Below are 18,158 nucleotides of genomic sequence, written 5' to 3'. Positions count from 1 at the left end.
TGACCTGGTCCCTGCTGCCCCCTGCTTCACTCCATGCCAGCTCAACCCCTGACCATACCAGGGCCAGCAACCTCAGGGACTCTGGGGAGATGCTCTCCTCCCACATCTCTCCCTGCCTCCTCCCCACACTCCCTTCAGGGCTCTGCTCGTCAGAGAGGCCCTCCCTGACCGCCTTATCTGAAGCAGAACCTCCCAGTTACTCTGTCCATTTACCTGCCTTATTTTTCTTGTTAGCTTTTATCACCACCTGACATACAATTGCATATTCCTTTCTATAGATGTAAGTTCCAGGAGAGCCAGGACCGACTCACTGGTTTTGTTCCCAGCTGATTTCCCAGAACCCAAAACAGGACTCAGAAGGTGGGCGGCACTTGATAGACATCTGCTGAACTGAAGCACAGGACGCTGGATGCAGAGATGACCGTCGTGAAGACCTGGTTCAAGCTCAGCTGGATTCTGTGACTTCTGTGCTGCCCAGGCCATCAACCTACCAACCCAGCTCCACCTTCCCTGGGAGCTTTTGCAGATGCTCTTCCCTCTGCCTAGAAAGTCCTTCCCCAAGTCACTGAGTGGCTGGCTTCTCCTCATTCCTCCCATCTCAGAGCCAACAGCATTTCCCTAGACCGGGTTTCCTGCCCACACTATCTCCAGTAGCCCCAGGCCCCTCTATCACATGACCCTGTTTTAGCTCCCTGCACATTTCACATCATCATCTACATGAGCTACCATGAAATTCTGATCAATGATGTGACATCTAGCTCTCCAGTGTGCAGACAGCCCCGGCCAGTGTGCTCACCCGACAACCCCACAGCTACGGTCCAATCTGTTAAGGGGTGGAAGGGAAATTTACAAGAGGGCAGGTGTGCCTAAACAAATCATCCTGCATTATTCATTCATTTAGTAATATTTTATTAAGGATATGTGTCAGGCACGGTCAGGCATGGTGTCAGGCACGGTACAGTGCTGGGTAACAGTGATTCATTGTGGAAGGAAACACAGTCCCTTCACTCCCAGAGCTCAAGGACTAGTTGCAATTAGCATCAGAAATTAAAGTGGAGCTGCAAGAAGAATTCCAAATACATCTGTATATACTTCACCCTTAAGGAGGGAGCATAACTCCCCACCCCTTCAGCATGGGCTGCACGCACTGTGCCCTCCTTGCAAAGAGTAGTGTGGAAAGGGGGGAAGCAGGGAAAAGTAACTTTACAGTGGAGAAACCTTGCAACACGACATCAGGCAGGCCATCAAGGTCGACAGTCACAAATCATGTGAGTAGCATGTACCCTGATATGACATGATGAAAATGGCACCTTACCTCTGTGGCCTACCTCCCAAAAACCTATAACCTCAGTTTAGTTAAGTTAAAAATAATCAGACAAGTTTCAATAAAGGGGCCTTCAATACAACCCCTGACCAGTGTTCCTCAAGACCGTCTGTCAAGGTCATCTAAAACAGGAAAGGCTGAGAAACTGTCACAGCCAAGAGGAGCCTCAGGAGACACGATGACTAAATGTCATGTGGGATCCTAGAACAGAATGAGGACATTAGGGCCGGGCACAGTGGCTCACACCTGTAATCCCAGCACTTTGGGAGGCCAAGACAGGTGGATCACCTGAGGTCAGGGGTTTGAAGCCAGCCTGGCCAACATGGTAAAACCCCATCTCTACAAAAAATACAAAAAAAAAAAAATTATCCAGGCATGGTGGTGCATGCCTGTAGTCCCAGCGACTTAGGAGGCTGAGGCAGGAGGATTGCTTGAGCCTTGGAGGCAGAGGTTGCAGTGAGCCAAGATATGCCACTGCATTCCAGCCTGGGTGACAGAGTGAGACTCCCTCTCGAAAAAAAAAAAAAAAAAGAAAGAGGACATTAGGAAAAAATTAAGGAAATTTGAATAAACTATGGACTCTAGTTAATGACAACATATCAGTATTGGTTCATTAATTGTAACAAATATACCATACTAATGGTAGGGAAAACTGGGTATAGAGTGAGTGGGAAGCTAATACAAGAAATCCCTGTAGTATATGCCCAATTTTTCTGTAAATCTATAACCATTCTGAAAAATAAAGTCTATTATTATTTTTAAAAGAGGATCATGTGATAAGACAGGGGAATATCTTCAGGGGTGAAGACCGCACACCCCTTCTGCAAACACCATCAGGTTACCCAACTAGCCACACTCAGCTACAGGCTGCAAACTGCTCACGGTCAACATAGCACGGGACCACGTGTGCCTGTACCTATGAAAAGCAACATAGGATGTTGGCCACATAATTGGATAAAATCAAATAAAATGTCATTTCAAAAGACACAGAAGGTTTCTTCTCACCCAAAAAGAGAACAATAACTGGGCACACTAGCTTTTATCTAGATTTAAAGGCATGGTGCAGGAGGTGAGCTTGGTTGGGGCAGGCTGAGTTAAATGAATACTTTCAAATCATGGAGAATTTTCTCTAGGAAACGGAGAAAAAGGAAGATGGAGGGTTGGGGGCAGAGGCAACCACTCAAAGGTTCATTTGATTGCTTTTGTAAAAGATTTGCAGCAGATCTGAGGAAGGCTTCATAATGACATATATAATAATGATACAATATGATATAATGTCATAATAATAGTGACATAATGGCAATAAATAGGTCAAAACAATAAATGAATGAATAAATTGATAAATGCATAAAAAATAATGACATAAGAATAAAATGATTTCATGGAGAGGCCCGGGTTTCTAAAAAATACCAACACAAAAGGCCAAATAAAGAGTCATTTACAGCTGGGTGCAGTGGCTTACACCTGTAATCCTAGTACTTTGGGAGGCTGAGGCAGGAGGATCACTTGAACCCAGCAGTTCGAGACCAGCCTAGGCAACATAGCAAGACCCTGTATCCACAAAAATAATTGAAAAATTAGCCAGGTATGATGGTACATGCCTGTAGTCCCAGCTACCTGGGAGGCTGAGGTGGATCACTGAGCCCAGAAGATAGAAACTCAGTGAGCCATGGTCATGCCACTGTATTCCAATCTGGGTAACACAGAGAGACCTTCTTCCTCAGAAAAAAAAAAGTACTTTCCATTAGCATGTACTTGGCAAGTTATCCTTCGTTTGTTTCTTCAACACCCCATCAGAAATCTGATGTAAAGGCTCTGGTTTTAAGTCATCATGCCAGCAGACCTATAGAAAGAAAGACTCCAATTCCCTCTGGTTCAATTTTTGCCTGCATAAGGAAATCACAACAGTTAAATCCTACAGTAGAAATAACATCTGCACTTGGTAAGAAAGGTCGTGTTGGAATCTCAATGCCTCTTGGAGTTCTAAGAGAAACTCTATCCTCTATTTCCATTTCACAAAGGACCTACAGTGCATGAACCTGGCAATGTGGTGATTAAGGCCCAGCATCCTGTAACCTCGAGCAATGTAACTGAAATCAGGAATCTGGGGAGGCTATCAAAATCCTACCAAAGTGCTGACCTTTGGCAAAGTTTCTCTTTAGCCCCATCCACTTCTTGTTTTTAGATTACTCTGATACTGCGAAAAGAGCGTTGGACTTAAAACATTCAACACATACTTGTTGAGAGCCTACTCTGTGCCAGGCACTGCTCTGGAGTCTTGAAGCCTGGGTTCAAATCCCAGGTCCACCAGTCCTAGCTACATGGCTATGGGCTCTTAACATCTCTGACCCTCAGTTTCCTCATCTATAATGGAGCCAAGAGTGGTATCTTCTTCACTGGCTATTTTGATAATTAAAGGGGATAATATAGAGCATAGGACCTGGCACACAGTAGTGCCCAATAAATGTTGCATCAGGAAGGTCTGCTTCCAATGAATCCTGAAAAGTCCTCCCTCTTTGCATAGACTGCTCAAAGAGGCACCCATCCAGATGCACCCTCCCATACTCTAAGATCGTCCAGCCCCACTATCAAGCCTCACCTGTGCCACATCAAATTTTTGCATTTAAGAGCATTTTGCAAGACGAATATAATATAGTGTTAATATTACATACAGAATGGTTTAATAGGTCACCTTCCCAAAAATGTGTATTTCTAAACACTTTTAAACTCTTGCTCATGCTTTAGGGACCAGTTTAAATGTCACCTCCTCTGAGAAGCCTTTTTAGATTCTCTCCATACGGAACCCATTGTGTTCTCTTTGTTCCATCAAACTTGGTCTCTTGTCCTATGACTATGGGGAGCGCTGCCTACTGGTTCAATTCACTGTCTCAGCGTCTGACTCTTGCACTAGGGTTTCCAGCATCTCGAACTCTGATTCTCAAAAGGACTGTAACAGTCCAGCCAATTGCTTAGATTTACTGAGATAGGCAACAGGACCACTAGGTCGTGATGAAAGCTGTTTTAAGAAGACTAGACTAGCAGCTGGATGGATTAGTGGGGAAAGACCCGGTCAGAAACACTTGAGGTGGCCATACAGACATTCCAGGAATGAGCTGTATGAACCTGCATGTTGCCAGGGACATAGCCCTCAGCCAGTGAGAACCTCCTGGTCATCAGGAAGACTCAGGGGCCAAAAATAAGACTTTTTTTTAACAACCACACCAGAACACCCAAGTATGCTTTCTTCTGCTCTAAATCAGCCATCTTGAGAATTAGAACTTTGGAACTTTTTAGTCATCCAAAGGTAGTCACTTGAAATCTATGAACATATTATGGAACTGGCATCACCACTCAAAATGTATATTTAATCATGAGAATGAAAAGACAAGCCACAGAATAAAAATAGTTGCAAAACATATAATAAAAAAAAAAGAACAACCCAACTTAAAAAATGAGCAAAAGACTTGAACAGACACCTGACCAAAGAAGATATATAAACGGCAATAAGCACATGAAAGGATATTCAGCATCATGTATCATTGGGGAGCTGCAAATTTTAAAAAATGAGGATACCACTACACAACTATTAGAATGGCTAAAATCCAAAATACTGATAACACTAAATGTTAGCAAGGATGTGAAGACACAGGAAGTCTCATTCACTGCTGATTGGAATGAAAAATGCTACACCCGCTTTGGAAGACAGTCTAGCAGTTTTTACAAAACTAAACATATTCTTATCATATGATCCAGCAATTGCGCTCCTTGGCACTTATCCAAATGAGTTGAAACCGTACATCTACAGAAAAACCTGAATATGAACGTTTATAGTAGCATTAATCATAATTGCTAAAACTTGGAAGCAACCAAGATGTCCCTCAGTAGATGAATGTATAAACTGTGGTCCATCCAGGCAATGGAATGTCATTCAGTGATAGACAGAAATGAGCTATCAAGCCAAGAAAAGACAGCGAGGAAACTGAAATGCATATTGCCAAGTGAAAGAAGCCAATCTGAAAAGAGTACACACTGTATGAGTCCAACTATATGACATTCTGGAAAAGGCAAAACTATGGAGACAGTAAAAAGATCAGTGGTTGCCAGGAGTTCAGGGAGAAGGAGGGAGAGGGTAGGTAGAGCACAGGGGGTGGTTTTAGGGTAGTGAAGCTATCCTGTGTGATACTGTAATGGTGCATAAATGTCATTATACATTAGCAAAACCTACAACACAAGGAGTGAACCCCAATATGTAGTGTGGACTTTAGTAAGTAATAATGTATCAATATTGACTAATTAATTGTAACAAATGTGCCACACTAATGCAAGATGTTAATAATAGGGGAACTGGAGGGGTAAAGGGTAATGTGGCAATTTGCTATACTTTCTTTCCACTCAATTCTGTAAACCTAAAACTGCTCCCCTCAAAGAAGGCTATTACATTTTTTTAAATGTATAATTGAAAATTCTTTGTACAAGTCAGGATAGATTATGTTATGCTGTGGTAACAAATAACTTCAATGGCTTAAAACAACCAAGATTTAGTTCTCACTTGCACTACCTGCTCTGGACAGGCCAGCAACGGGGCACTGCAACCTTCTCTTTAACCAAGCTTGAGTCAGGCACCTCTGAGCCCTGACTTGGTCTCAAACCTGCCCTCCACCACCTTCTCCCCATGTCTCAACCCCACCCCAATCCCCATCCGTGCTGGACTCGCATATCCCAATTTTAGGAAGAATCTGCTAGGTCTGTTTAGAGGGAATCTCCCACCCTTGATATGTGGCTGCCTTCAGCAGGAATCCTAAGTAGGCTTAGCAAGAATCCCCCTACCCTTGCTGTCTCCTCTTAGTAATTTGTCATCCGCCTACCCCTCATTCACCCTCCTCCCCTCCTCCTCTCCTTGGCTATAAATCCCCAGCTGTCTCCACTGTGTTCACAATTGAGTCCCCCTCCACACGGAGGTCTCTTTTCCACTGTTGCAGGAAGAGTCTCTGAATAAAATCTGCCTTTACTGCTTTAACTAGCGTCAGCCACTGGTTCTCCCTAACCACTGAGGGGCTCAGGCTGATGGATGGATTTTGACATAGCCTTTCTGGCATTCCGCTAGGCCTGCTCCATCCTTCTCCAGATTAGAGTCTTTGCCTTAAAGAAAACAATGACTACATTTGACAACGCACAAACCTAAAATCTTGCTAAAGTAACAACATAGTCCAAAATTAAGGCAACCAAGTAGGGAAAAACATTCGCAAACAAACACAGGAAAAGTTATTAAATGTAACCCGAAATTATGTCGATGCAAATTATGCCCATAAGAAGATAGCCATATTTCAACTATCAAATTAATTTTTTTTAAGGTAAGGCCCACTGTTGGCAAAGGAAGTGAGCACTGGACACACACAGAGCCCTGTAAACAGGCAGGACAAGCTCACCAAAGCATCCAGAACTTAAAAACGCATCATGTATTTTGACCTGCCAGTTCATGTCTAGCTTTCCCTCCTAAAGATTTATCTACAAAGATATTTGACAGACATTTTATGCTTCAAAAGAAAAAATATTTTAAAGGAACGTTTAACAGGAAAAAGATGCCACCTCATAAAAATGGCCAGTAGCAATGTTTAAAAGAGGAAAAAAATGAAATATGGGGAATGAATAGAATATACTGCTATAATATCAATAGAATATTGTACTTTAAAAATTACAGATTCATTGAAGGGCTCCACAAATCTTGAAATTGTTGGAAAAAATTGTTTATGTGTGTGTATTTGCATTTTTCTGGGAAGACGGTTAACCACTTTGACCAATTTTTGTAAAGGGCTTGATAATAATCATTATAGTTAAATATTCAATGACATGAAAAGATGTTACTATATATTTATTCTTTATTAGTACAGAAAACAAGTTTTCAAAGCTAAATGAGCAAGTCTAATATGCACAGAAATAACATATTTCTGTATATAGATGTGATCACATAGAATGCCAATATACTCAAAATATTAACAGTTATTACCCTTTCAATCATAGATTTGGAGATGACTTTTATCCCCTCCATTTTACCCAATTGTATTTTCTAAATTTTCTACAATTGAACCATCTATTACTTTTGAAGTAAGAAGCCTTGTGTTATACTTAAGATGAAACTGGCCAGCAGCATAAATTCAAAGCGCTTCCCACTGGTTAGAAAAAATAAGTGGAGTGTTTTTAAATGTTTCTTTTCTTTTCTCCTGCAGGCCTGGCCTTTTTGAAGGGGTCAGGGAGGAGTCCTCCATTTCTTATAGGACTCTGTTGTCACTTTCTAGCATGAATAAAAACAAACAAAAACAAACCTCCCTCCTCTCTGTTAAGTGTGGCTCTCCCTACAGGCGGGTGCCCTGCGCATGACGCATTTCCCTACATGGGATCCTGGCTTTGAACTCCTGAAGTGGCTGGTACTCAGAGGTCTCCAAGTGTCCAGTGGCAAATGCGACTGTAAATCTAAGAATTGTGTATCTCAAATCCATTGCTTTCAAATCCTAAAATCGTTTAAAACTAAAAATCTTTATCTTCTCCTGGGGCTTAAATGAATTTTCATTCATTCATGTCTCCCAGGAATTCTCAGCCCGGGCTGCACATTAAAATCACCTGGAGACTTTTCTTCAAAGGCCAATGCTTGTAGCCTACTGGGGTAAGGGCTAGGGAATCTGCATCCAGGACTGTCTGCACTTTGTAAAGACTCCCAGGTGACTGATGGGCATCCAGGATTGGGCCGCCTCAACCTGCTTATTCAACAGGTATTCTTTACGCCCCTGGTCTAGTTTCCTGGGGCTGCTGTTATAAATCCTCTCAGACTTGTTGGCTTAAAACAACAGAGACTTATTCTTTCACACTTCTGGCAGCCAGAGATCCAAAGTCAAGGTGTTGAAAGAAACGTGCTCCCGCCGAGGGCTCCGGGGGACAATCAGTGTCTCACCTCCCCAGCTTCTGGTGGCTCCAGGCGTTCCTTGGTTTCCATGGCCGTGGCTGCATCACTCGCATCCCTGTCTCTGTCACCACGTGGCTGTTTCCTCTGTGTGTCTCTTAAAACGACACCAGTCATTGGATTTAGGGTCCACTCAGCTAATCCAGGATGATCTCATCTCAAGATCCTTAACTTAATGACCTCTGCAAAGACCCTTCTGCCAAATAAGGTCACATTCACAAGTTCTGGGGAGGAGGACATAGACATATCTTTTGAGGGGGCATGCTTTGACCGCCTACCTCCCCAACTTCCACATGCCAGGTGGCCTGCTGGTGCTGTGGGCACTGCTTTTAATGAGTTTTCAGTCCTGTGGGAACAAGAGAGCTGAAAGCTGGCTGGGCAAGAGCAGGAGGAAGTGACCACAGCTCACAGCACAGGCGCCTTGCCATGCCTTCTGAGGAGCCCAGGGTGGCGGTTTAAGCATGGACTCTAAAGTCGGACTGCTTTGACCACATACCGGCTCTGAGACCTCAGGAAATCATTTAACTGCCTCAATTTACACAACTGTTAAATGGGAATAATAATAACATTCCATATCCACTTTACAGGGTTCTAATATTTCTGATTTTTAAAACTGTATTCACCTAGCAGACATAACATAGTGCCTGGCACCTAACAAGAGCCATATGGTTTTTCAATAGATTTTTTAAATAAAATAAGAAATGGACAAACAGAATCAAACAAAATTGTCCTCAAAGACATATTACATGTTCCGTGTTTTCTTTTACCCTTCAGCAAAATATTTTATAGAAGGAAAGAAACTAACACAAATGGGGTCAGGTAGGAAAAACTACTTCTACTTTGTTGAAATAGAGGCAGCTGTTATAATCATTCAACTGTCTCCCTTCTTTTCTTAAACTTGAATAAGAATCCTTCAGCACAATGAAAAATTTAGGCTGGTTCATGTTTCACAAATCCATACGATGGCACTTGATATGGTAACTGTCTTATGTTAACATTGTTTTTTGTTTGATGGCCAAATGTTAAGTTTCACAAAAAACAATGAATTAGCTCAGTTAAATAAAAGGATGACCTTTCCCTCTGCTCAAATGGTTATAATATTTTTCTAGACTATAGTAGGCAATGAAAAACTCCTGAAAGATTGGATTTTCCAGATTTTCCAATATGGTAGCTGATATGGTTTGGCTGTGTCCTCACCCAAATCTCATATTGAATTATAGCTCCCATAATTCCCATGTGTTGTGAGAGGGACCCAGTGGGAGGTAACTGAATCATGGAGGTGGGTCTTTCCTGTGCTGTTCTCATGACAGTGAATAAGTCTCATGAGATCTGATGGTTTTATAAAGGGAAGTTCCCCCACACAACCTCTTTTGCCTGCCACCATGTAAGATGTGACTTTGCTCCTCATTCACCTTCAGCCATGATTGTGAGGTCTCCCCAGCCATGTGGAACTGTAAGTCAATTAGACCTCTTTCCTTTATAAATTACCCAGTCTTAGGTATGTCTTTATTAGCAGCATGAGAAGAGACTAATACAGTAAGTTGGTACAGGTAGAGTGGGGTGCTATTATAAAGATACCCAAAAATATGGAAGCAACTTTGCAACTGGGTAACAGGCAGAGGTTGGAACAGTTTGGAGGACTTAGAAGAGGACAGGAAGATGTGGGAAAGTTTGGAACTTCCTAAAGATTTGTTGAATGGCTTTGACCAAAATACTGACAGTGATATGGACAATGAAGTCCAAGTTAAGGTGGTCTCAGATGGAGATGAGGAACTTGTTGGGAACTAGAATAAAGGTGACTCTTGCTATGTTTTAGCAAAGAGACTGGTGGCATTTTGCCCCTGCCCTAGAGATTTGTGGAACTTTGAATCTGAGAGAGATTATTTAGGGTATCTGGCAGAAGAAATTTCTAAGCAGCAAAGCATTCAAGAGGTGACTTGGATGCTGTTAAAAGCATTCAGTTTTATGTATTCACAAAGACATGGTTTGGAATTGGAACTTATGTTTAAAAGGGAAGCTGAACAGAAAAGTTCAGAAAATTTGCAGCCTGATGATGTGATAGAAAAGAAAAACCCACTTTCTGAGGAGAAAATCAAGCTGGCTGCAGAAACTTGCATATGTAATGAGGAGTCAAATGTTAATCACCAAGACAATGGAGAAAATGTCTCCAGGGCATGTCACAGACCTTCCTGGCAGTCGCTCCCATCAGAGGCCCAGAAACCCAGAGGAAAAAATGGTTTCTTTAGTGGGCCTGGCCCAGGATCCCCCTGCTCTGTGCAGCCTAGGGACTTGGTACGCTGTGTCCCAGCCACTCTAGCCATGACTAAACGGGGCCAAAGTAAAGGTCGGATCATGGCTTCAGAGGGTGCCAGCCCCAAGCCTTAGCAGCTTACATGTGGTGTTGGGCCTGAAGGTGCACAGAAGTTAAGAATTGAGGTCTGTGAACCTCTGCCTAGATTTTAGAGGATGTATGGAAATGCCTGGATGCCCAGGCAGAGGTGTGCTGCAGGGGCAGAGCCCTGATGGAGAACCTCTGCTAGGGCAGTACAGAAGGGAAACGTGGGATGGAAGCCCCCACACAGAGTCCCCACTGAGGCGCTGCCTAGTGAAGCTGTGAGAAGAGGGCTACTGTCCTCCAGACCCCAGAATGTTAGATCCACTGACGGCTTGCACTGTGTGCCTGGAAAAGCTGCAGACACTCAGCACCAGCCCATGAAAGTAGCCAGGAAGGGGGTTGTACCCTGCAAAGCCACAGAGGCAGAGTTGCCCAAGACCATGGGAACCTACCTTTTGCATCAGTGTGACCTGGACGTGAGACACGGAGTCAAAGGAGATCATTTTAGAGCTTTGAGTGCCCCACTGGATTTCAGACTTCCATGGGGCCTGTAGTCCCTTCATTTTATCCAATTTCTCCCATTTTGAATGGCTGTATTTACCACATGCCTGTACCCTCATTGTATCTAGGAAGTAACTAACTTGCTTTTGATTTTACAGGCTCACAGGCAGAAGGGGCTCGCCTTGTCTCAGATGGGACTTTGAACTGTGGACTTTTGAGTTAATGCTGAAATGAGTTAAGACTTTGGGGGATTGTTGGGGAGGCATGACTGGTTTTGAAATGTGAGGACATGAGATTTGGGAAGGGCCAGGGGTGGAATGATATGGTTTGGCTGTGTCCCCGCCCAAATCTCATCTTAAATTGTAGCTCCCATATTTTCCACATGTGGAAGGGACCCGGTGGGAGGTAAATGAATCATGGGGGTGGGTCTTTCTCATGCTATTCTTGTGATAGTGAAGAAGTCTCATGAGAACTGATGGTTTTATAAAAGGGAGTTCCCCTACACAAGCTCTCTTACTTGCCACCATGTAAGATGTGACTTTGCTCCTTATTCACCTTCAGCCATGATTGTGAGGCCTCCCCAGCCATGTGGAACTGTGAGTCAATGAAACCTCTTTCCTCCATAAATTATCCGGTCTTGGGTATGTCTTAATTAGCAGTGTGAGAACAGACTAATACAGTACCCTTCACAGTGGACAGCTGGATTGGATCTTGACTTCACCTTGAGTTGGGTTACAGCAACGTGGGTGTGCCTGTTTTTTTGAAGAAGTCTATTTTAGGGCTTTTGCATGCCTATCCTCTGAGCTTTTCTCTGCCTCTATTCAAATTTTTAGATAAGAATGGGCTCTGTATTGTGGTTTCTGTCCACATAAAAAGTTGCAGTTTATTTTCTCTGAGGTTTGGGTCCCAACAGCCAGACAAGAATCATTCAAAGAACAACCTCATCTCAACCTACCTAGCTGCACGTGGCTTCCATGCAAATAGTCCATCATCTAGCTTTCAGTTCCCTTGGTTCAGTGTTATCTGTTCTGAACACTTTCAAATTTGCTTATTTTTCTAATCTCCTTCTCCTCTTTTGGCAACACCACTCTTTATCTTGTGGTTTTCATCTTTATTACTCACATTTCCTCACAATGAGTGTTCATTAAAATATTTTAAATTAAGATTTTTACTGCCTTTCTAACTGAGCATGTCGGGTCTTCCCATACAACACATTTTTAATTCTTATCACAGAATTTCAGGCAGTTTGTACATAATATGCTATCAAAAACTCTATTCCACTCAAGGTTGTCACAATTCAGAGATTACAGCATTTTGCAGGGTGTTTTGTTGGGGATATATTCATATATTCACTTTGTTAGCTGGCAAGCACGGTCCACGAGCCTGTACTTCACACCTCATTTGATATTACAATTCAACAAAAAAAGGGATAAAAAGAAGCAATTATTTATTTAGATGATGGAATGGATTTTGCGAGATTAGGTAAGCATAAATTGTCATGCCAAAGTGACAATCCCTGCCCTTCTTAGGGCCCAAGGGAGGTCAGATACTAAATGTGAAGTAAGAGAAGGAGAAAGAGGACACTCTTTCTCCTTTATGAGACGATGTGAGAGTGTCTCATAATTATGTAACTCTGCTTATATAACTACTTTACTTTTTTTTCCCCTGTAACCTTTTTTTAATCTTTTCTAAAGAGAATGCAAAACTGATTCTCACAGAACCAAAAAGTGATAGCCATGGCCCAGGTTGCTCTTCAATTTAAAACATTACCACTTGGTCAGTCAAATAAATCAACAAAATTAATTTCCTAAGCATAGACCATGGATATCACCATTCTGTACCCAGACAGTGATTTCTGAGGGCAAGGGGCCAGAAAATCCCATTTGGACTCCTGTAGCACAACAGCAGGAGGCATGAGACTAAGGTAACTGGGGTGGCGCCCACTCCATCTCCTGTCCCCATCAGCATCTGCTGCCCACCAACAATCGCTCCCCCACTCTCTGCCCAAGCTCTTCCATTAGGGCTGGTCAAAACCCCTGGTTCAGGGCTGGCTACAGTGATTGGTTCAGGGTGGGTGCACAATCTAAGTTATGCCAAACAGAGCCAGTGGTGACCAGCACCGGGACGTGTGCCTGGCCTATCTGGGGACAGCAGCTTTCTCCCTGAAGTGACCAAGTTAGCAGATGTTTGCTGGGAGCTGCTAGCAGTCATCTTGCCTCCAGGAGGGAAGGGCCTGTCTGAGAAAAAGCCAAACCAGGGAGACAGGTTGCTAAGGATACTGGTTGAGCACCTGACCCTACATTCCTGGTACCACGCCACCCCCAAACTTCTCTACCTGCAGGGACACAAACCCACCTGATAAGCTCAGCAACCAAGAGTGAGTCTGCCACTGGGAATACAAACACACAGGGCCCCCAGGCAAAGTAGAGAATCAAGCTACAACCTTTGACAGAAACCAGCTTCAAAGAGTGTGGCAAATACCGTGAGCTGACCACCCAGTAGGCACCCATTCTCCCATCCTCATTCCCTGGCAACAGAGACCATTTCCCACTACAAAGTCTGGAAATAATACCAGAGACTCATTTTCCAAGGGTACCCTGCCTCTCGGGCAAAAGCATGAAACCCACTGCGTATTGATAAGATCTAAAGGGAAGACTTCCATGGATATTGTTGGAAAGGTCTTCCTCCCTGGTAAAAAGGAACACATGAGGAGAGACCCCCCGCCTCCCCCTTCCAGTCTTTGGATATCGTTGGATGAGTCTATGATGCCTGGAAGAGCTGCAGCCATCTTGTGACCATAAGGAACCCAAGCTGGAGAGTGACAATCAGGGCACTGGGTATACTGGAGTGGGAAGACAGAAAACACCCAGGAGACACCGTTGTGCTGCTGGATTCACCATCCATGGCACCATCTACCTCTCAATTTCTTTTATGTGAGATGACAAAACCCTGCTGCAGCAGCCACTTTGAGGTAAATGTTCTATTACTTGCAACTGAAAGCACCTAAGCAATGTAAAAATCCAAGGCTCCCTAGAAACTAACAACTCAGAATTTAGGAGTGTCTAGCAGGCAGACACAAATTTGCAGGGAAACCATGGGTCAAGCGGGGTTGTGGGCTGAAAACTCTGTCGATAGACGTAGAGAATGATGACTGGAACATAGAGTTTAGAGTAAGAGCCATCAGATTACTTAGTTAGTGATTCCTAATGGAATGCTTTGGACCACGCTGTCTGAGTCACTTCTCACCCTCTGAAAGAGATCTTCAAAAGCAGGCAGAAGAGAGTTCTAGCTGGGGTTGGCTGGGGTCACCCAAGAAGAGACAGCGCTTGCCAGCAACTCACTGGAAAAGACCCTCCATTTCTCATGCTCCCCTCCACCCAGGCCTTCATTCATTCACAGAAGGCCTCCGCCATTCCTAATGCTGCAGGCCTTGAAGAGTTTAAAGACTAGGGAAGAAAGAGAACTGGTTGTGACAATATATGGTGATAAGCAACAAACTCGGAAGGGGCTCGTGTGCTCAGCTGAGGAGTCTGAGCCCCCTCCTGGGAGAAGTAGGAGCCAGAGGTTTTAAAGCAGGAGGCCGCATGTCCAGCAAAGCTTGTTAGCCCTCCCAGTGAAGCAATCTCACAGAAGACTGGTGTTTAATGAAACAAGAAGAAAACAGAGGCAATGAGACTGTGTAGGGAAGGCGGCTGCAACACAGGTGAGAGTTCTTTCTACCTGCCAGATGTCCTGATGTGAGGTGACACGTGATCACCTCTCTCTGGGTCCCAGGTGAGTTCAGCCTTGTAAAGCCCAAGGCTGGTGTCTGAACGAGAGAAGACAGGCTGCCTTCCAGCAATGCCAAGTTCATTCAAATTAAGATTCTGAGGCCATGTGCCAATTCCCAAGTGTGATATCAGCAAAATAGCTATATTTAAGCACTAAGGGACAAATGCCCAATAGCTAAAGCTACCCTCGGCTTGCTCATTACTAAGTATATTTTCCCCTTGCCTCTTAAATCATTTTTATTTCCCCCATTTCCTTCTTCAACTCTTTGCTGCAAACAATAACAATAGTAATAATAAAGATAAAAATTTAAAACGCAGTTACCAAACCCGACGCTGTGATAAATGTGAACTCTGGTGATTTTTGAGACTGCCGACCTCAAAAATCATTTCTCATTAAATGCAGAGGCATCGCTTTATCCACACGCACATTATTTTGCTATCAGCTCTGGCAGCCACTCCCCTCCTCCCCACTGCAGAGGTGCCTTGGGGATCTCCACGCTTACCTGCTCTGCGTGTCCGGGCGATGGCCCATGCAGGTGAGGGTGGCCGACGTCTGAGTGCTGCCATTATCAATTTCCTCCTGGACTGCCCATTGGTCCTCACTGCTGACTCTCACTGCCGTTATCTTCACACCTGCTGCCGCCTTAATTCTGTAGGGTGGGAAAACAATGATATTATACATAATAAAACCATTTTAGTTTGAAACAGGTAGTAAAAGATGGCACGAGAGCAGATCAGTGGGAAAGCATCTGTAACATCGCCCCCTTCCTCTGGGAGATGTGGGGGAGAGTGGTGGCAAGTGGCTTTCCTTTAAAAACTAAGTGTCTTGTAATTTTTACAAGTGCCTGGAAGTAGGAGCCCCAGCTTTTGCCATGTGCGTTAATTTTCTGTTTAATCAGTGTGCTGGGAACCAGATCACTTGCTGCTCCAGGGATCCCAGCATGATGCAAATGAGACAGATGCCTCGGGACAGAAGAGATGGATCTGCAAGGCCTATTCTTCACCTGGAGATGGAGAAGAGTCTTTAAGATGCGGGGTGGGTTGTGCAAGGCCAGAAGATCGCACAGCCCAGGGGATGGAAGAGGAGGCCATTGCACTGGGCACTCTGGGAGCAGGAATGGACGGGAGCACCCAGTCCTCAGGTGGTTGAAGAACAAACGTGGCATTCAGGCAGGATAACGGGGCCAGGTGCTGCCTGGTACAATGTTCACAGAACACGGTTCCACCAGGAAGAATCAAGGACCCAGGTGTGTTGCCATTGAGAAAAGGCCAAGGAGAGTTCACAGTCTGGGTTTCTTTCTTTTCGTACACTGCTCCTGAAATGATCCTCACGTTGCTACTAACCAGAAAACATCTCCTCTATAACAGTGGGGAGTCCACGGACAACATCCATGTTCTCCCAGGGCAACCTGGGGACTTGGCCCAATGCTATGTATGCATCTGGAGGGTCACCAGGATGAAGGCAGGCCGTGGGGTGCCCACTGCTTAGTATGCCGTAACTGAACATAGGTATCACCACAAGGGCCCGCTGGGACTTCTGGGGATGTAAACTAATGCTGCAAACTAATGCTGCAGAGGTCAGTGCAGGCTGGGCTGGGAAGGTGACCAGCTCCTCTCTGCTTCCCAGAAGCCTGTGGACCCACAAGAAAGGCCCAGTGATGCCCTGGGCACCCTCTCCCATGAACAAAAAAGGGATACCAAAGGCAGCCAAATATTATGTGGAGGAGTTAGAGGAGTGTCAGCAAAGACAGGTGCATTATGCCAGACATCCCAGCACCACCAAGAAAAGATTGATGGGAAGCAAAGATTCCCTCCAAGATTAATTAATCAAATCCACACATAGCAGCAGGTCTAGGACACTATTTAAAAACAAGTGAATGAAAGCAAAAAGACAACCTATAGAATGGGAAAAAAATATATGCAAATTGTCTATCTGATAAGGGCCTAGCATTCAGCATATATAAAGTATTCCTACAAAATCAACAACAAAAGCAAATAACATAATTAAAAACTCGGCAAAGGTCTTGACTAGACATTTCTCCAAAGTTATATAAGTGGCCAATAAACACATGAAAATACCCTCAACAACATGATTAGTCATCAGGGAAATGCAAATCCACACCACAATGACATACCACTTCATACCCATTGGGATGGCTAAAATAAAAAAGACAGATACTAAGTGCTGGTGAGGATGTAGAGAAATTGGAACCCTCATACACTGCTCTGGGGAACGTAAAGTGGTACAACCACTGTGCAAAACAGTTCTCCAGTTTCTCCAAAAGTTAAACATAGAATTACCATATGGTCTAGCAATTCCACTCCTAGGTATATACCTAAATGAATTGAAAACAGGCACTCAAACAAATATTTGTACACTCATGTTCACAGCAGCACTGTGGGCAATACGTAAAAGACTGAAAGAACTCAAATGCCCATCTATGATGGAGGGATAAATAAAATGTGGTCTATCCATAGGATGGAATATTATTCAGCCATAAAAAGGGATGAAGTTCTGACACATGCTACGTGATGAACCTCGATAACGTGATGCTGAGTGAAAGAAGCCAGACACAAAAGGCCACATAGTATATGACTGCATTCAGATGAAACATTCAGAAGGTAAATCCATAGAGACAGAAAGTAGACTGGTGGTTTCCAGTGACTGGGGAAAAGTGAGGATGGGGGAAATGGGGAGTAGCTGCCTAGCTAACGGGTACCCAGTTTCCTTTTGGGATGACGACAGTGTTTTGGAAGTAAACAAAGACGGTGGTCCAACAGCACTGCGAATGTACTAATTGCCAGTGAAATGGCTAATTTTATGTGATGTAAATTTTACCTCAGTACAAAAAAGAAAATGGGGAAAAAAAAAAACCACAGGTGAAAAATGACCCCTCCCAGGAGTGACTGAAACTTTAAAAAAATAGAATGTATCAAAATCAAATCAAAACACCTATAAGACCCAAGGAAGGCAGCCTCTCATGGTAGAGTTCAAGCAGGAGAGAGATTCTCGAACCTGAGGAAAGCCCCAACTTTACCACCCACCGTAAGGAACCTTAAGGGTAGAATTAGGAGATTCAAATGTCTGCATATCTCATTAAAGAAAATGAAATGTTTCTGCCTCCCTCTCTCCCCTTCCTGTAGATCTTTACACAGACTCCAAGACATCCTTCTGCTTGCTCTCGCACACCCCAAAAAGTCACTGCAATGCCCGCCATTCCCGGAGACTCAGATGCCATGCCTTGCCTTCACTTGATCATTCTTCCGCTGAATTCT

General features: G+C 43.9%; 1 protein-coding gene across 5 annotated transcripts in view; it reads right to left on the bottom strand.

Annotated features, from left to right (window-relative positions):
• TMEM132B (transmembrane protein 132B) overlaps window positions 1–18,158 on the bottom strand; it is a 503,624-nt gene that overhangs the window by 224,656 nt on the left and 260,810 nt on the right. For 4 of the 5 annotated variants that reach the window (XM_055096359.2, XM_055096360.2, XM_034934821.3 and 1 more), the window contains one exon: window positions 15,386–15,532. The exons of the other annotated variant lie outside the window; for it this stretch is intronic. In XM_055096359.2, coding sequence (XP_054952334.1) covers window positions 15,386–15,532 — 147 coding nt within the window. The remainder of the gene's footprint in view (window positions 1–15,385; window positions 15,533–18,158) is intronic. 5 annotated transcript variants of the gene reach the window in all.

Source organism: Pan paniscus, chromosome 10, assembly GCF_029289425.2.
Source record: "Pan paniscus chromosome 10, NHGRI_mPanPan1-v2.0_pri, whole genome shotgun sequence".
Classification (NCBI taxonomy): Eukaryota; Metazoa; Chordata; class Mammalia; order Primates; family Hominidae; genus Pan; species Pan paniscus.
This window is presented reverse-complemented; position numbering and strand designations above follow the sequence as displayed.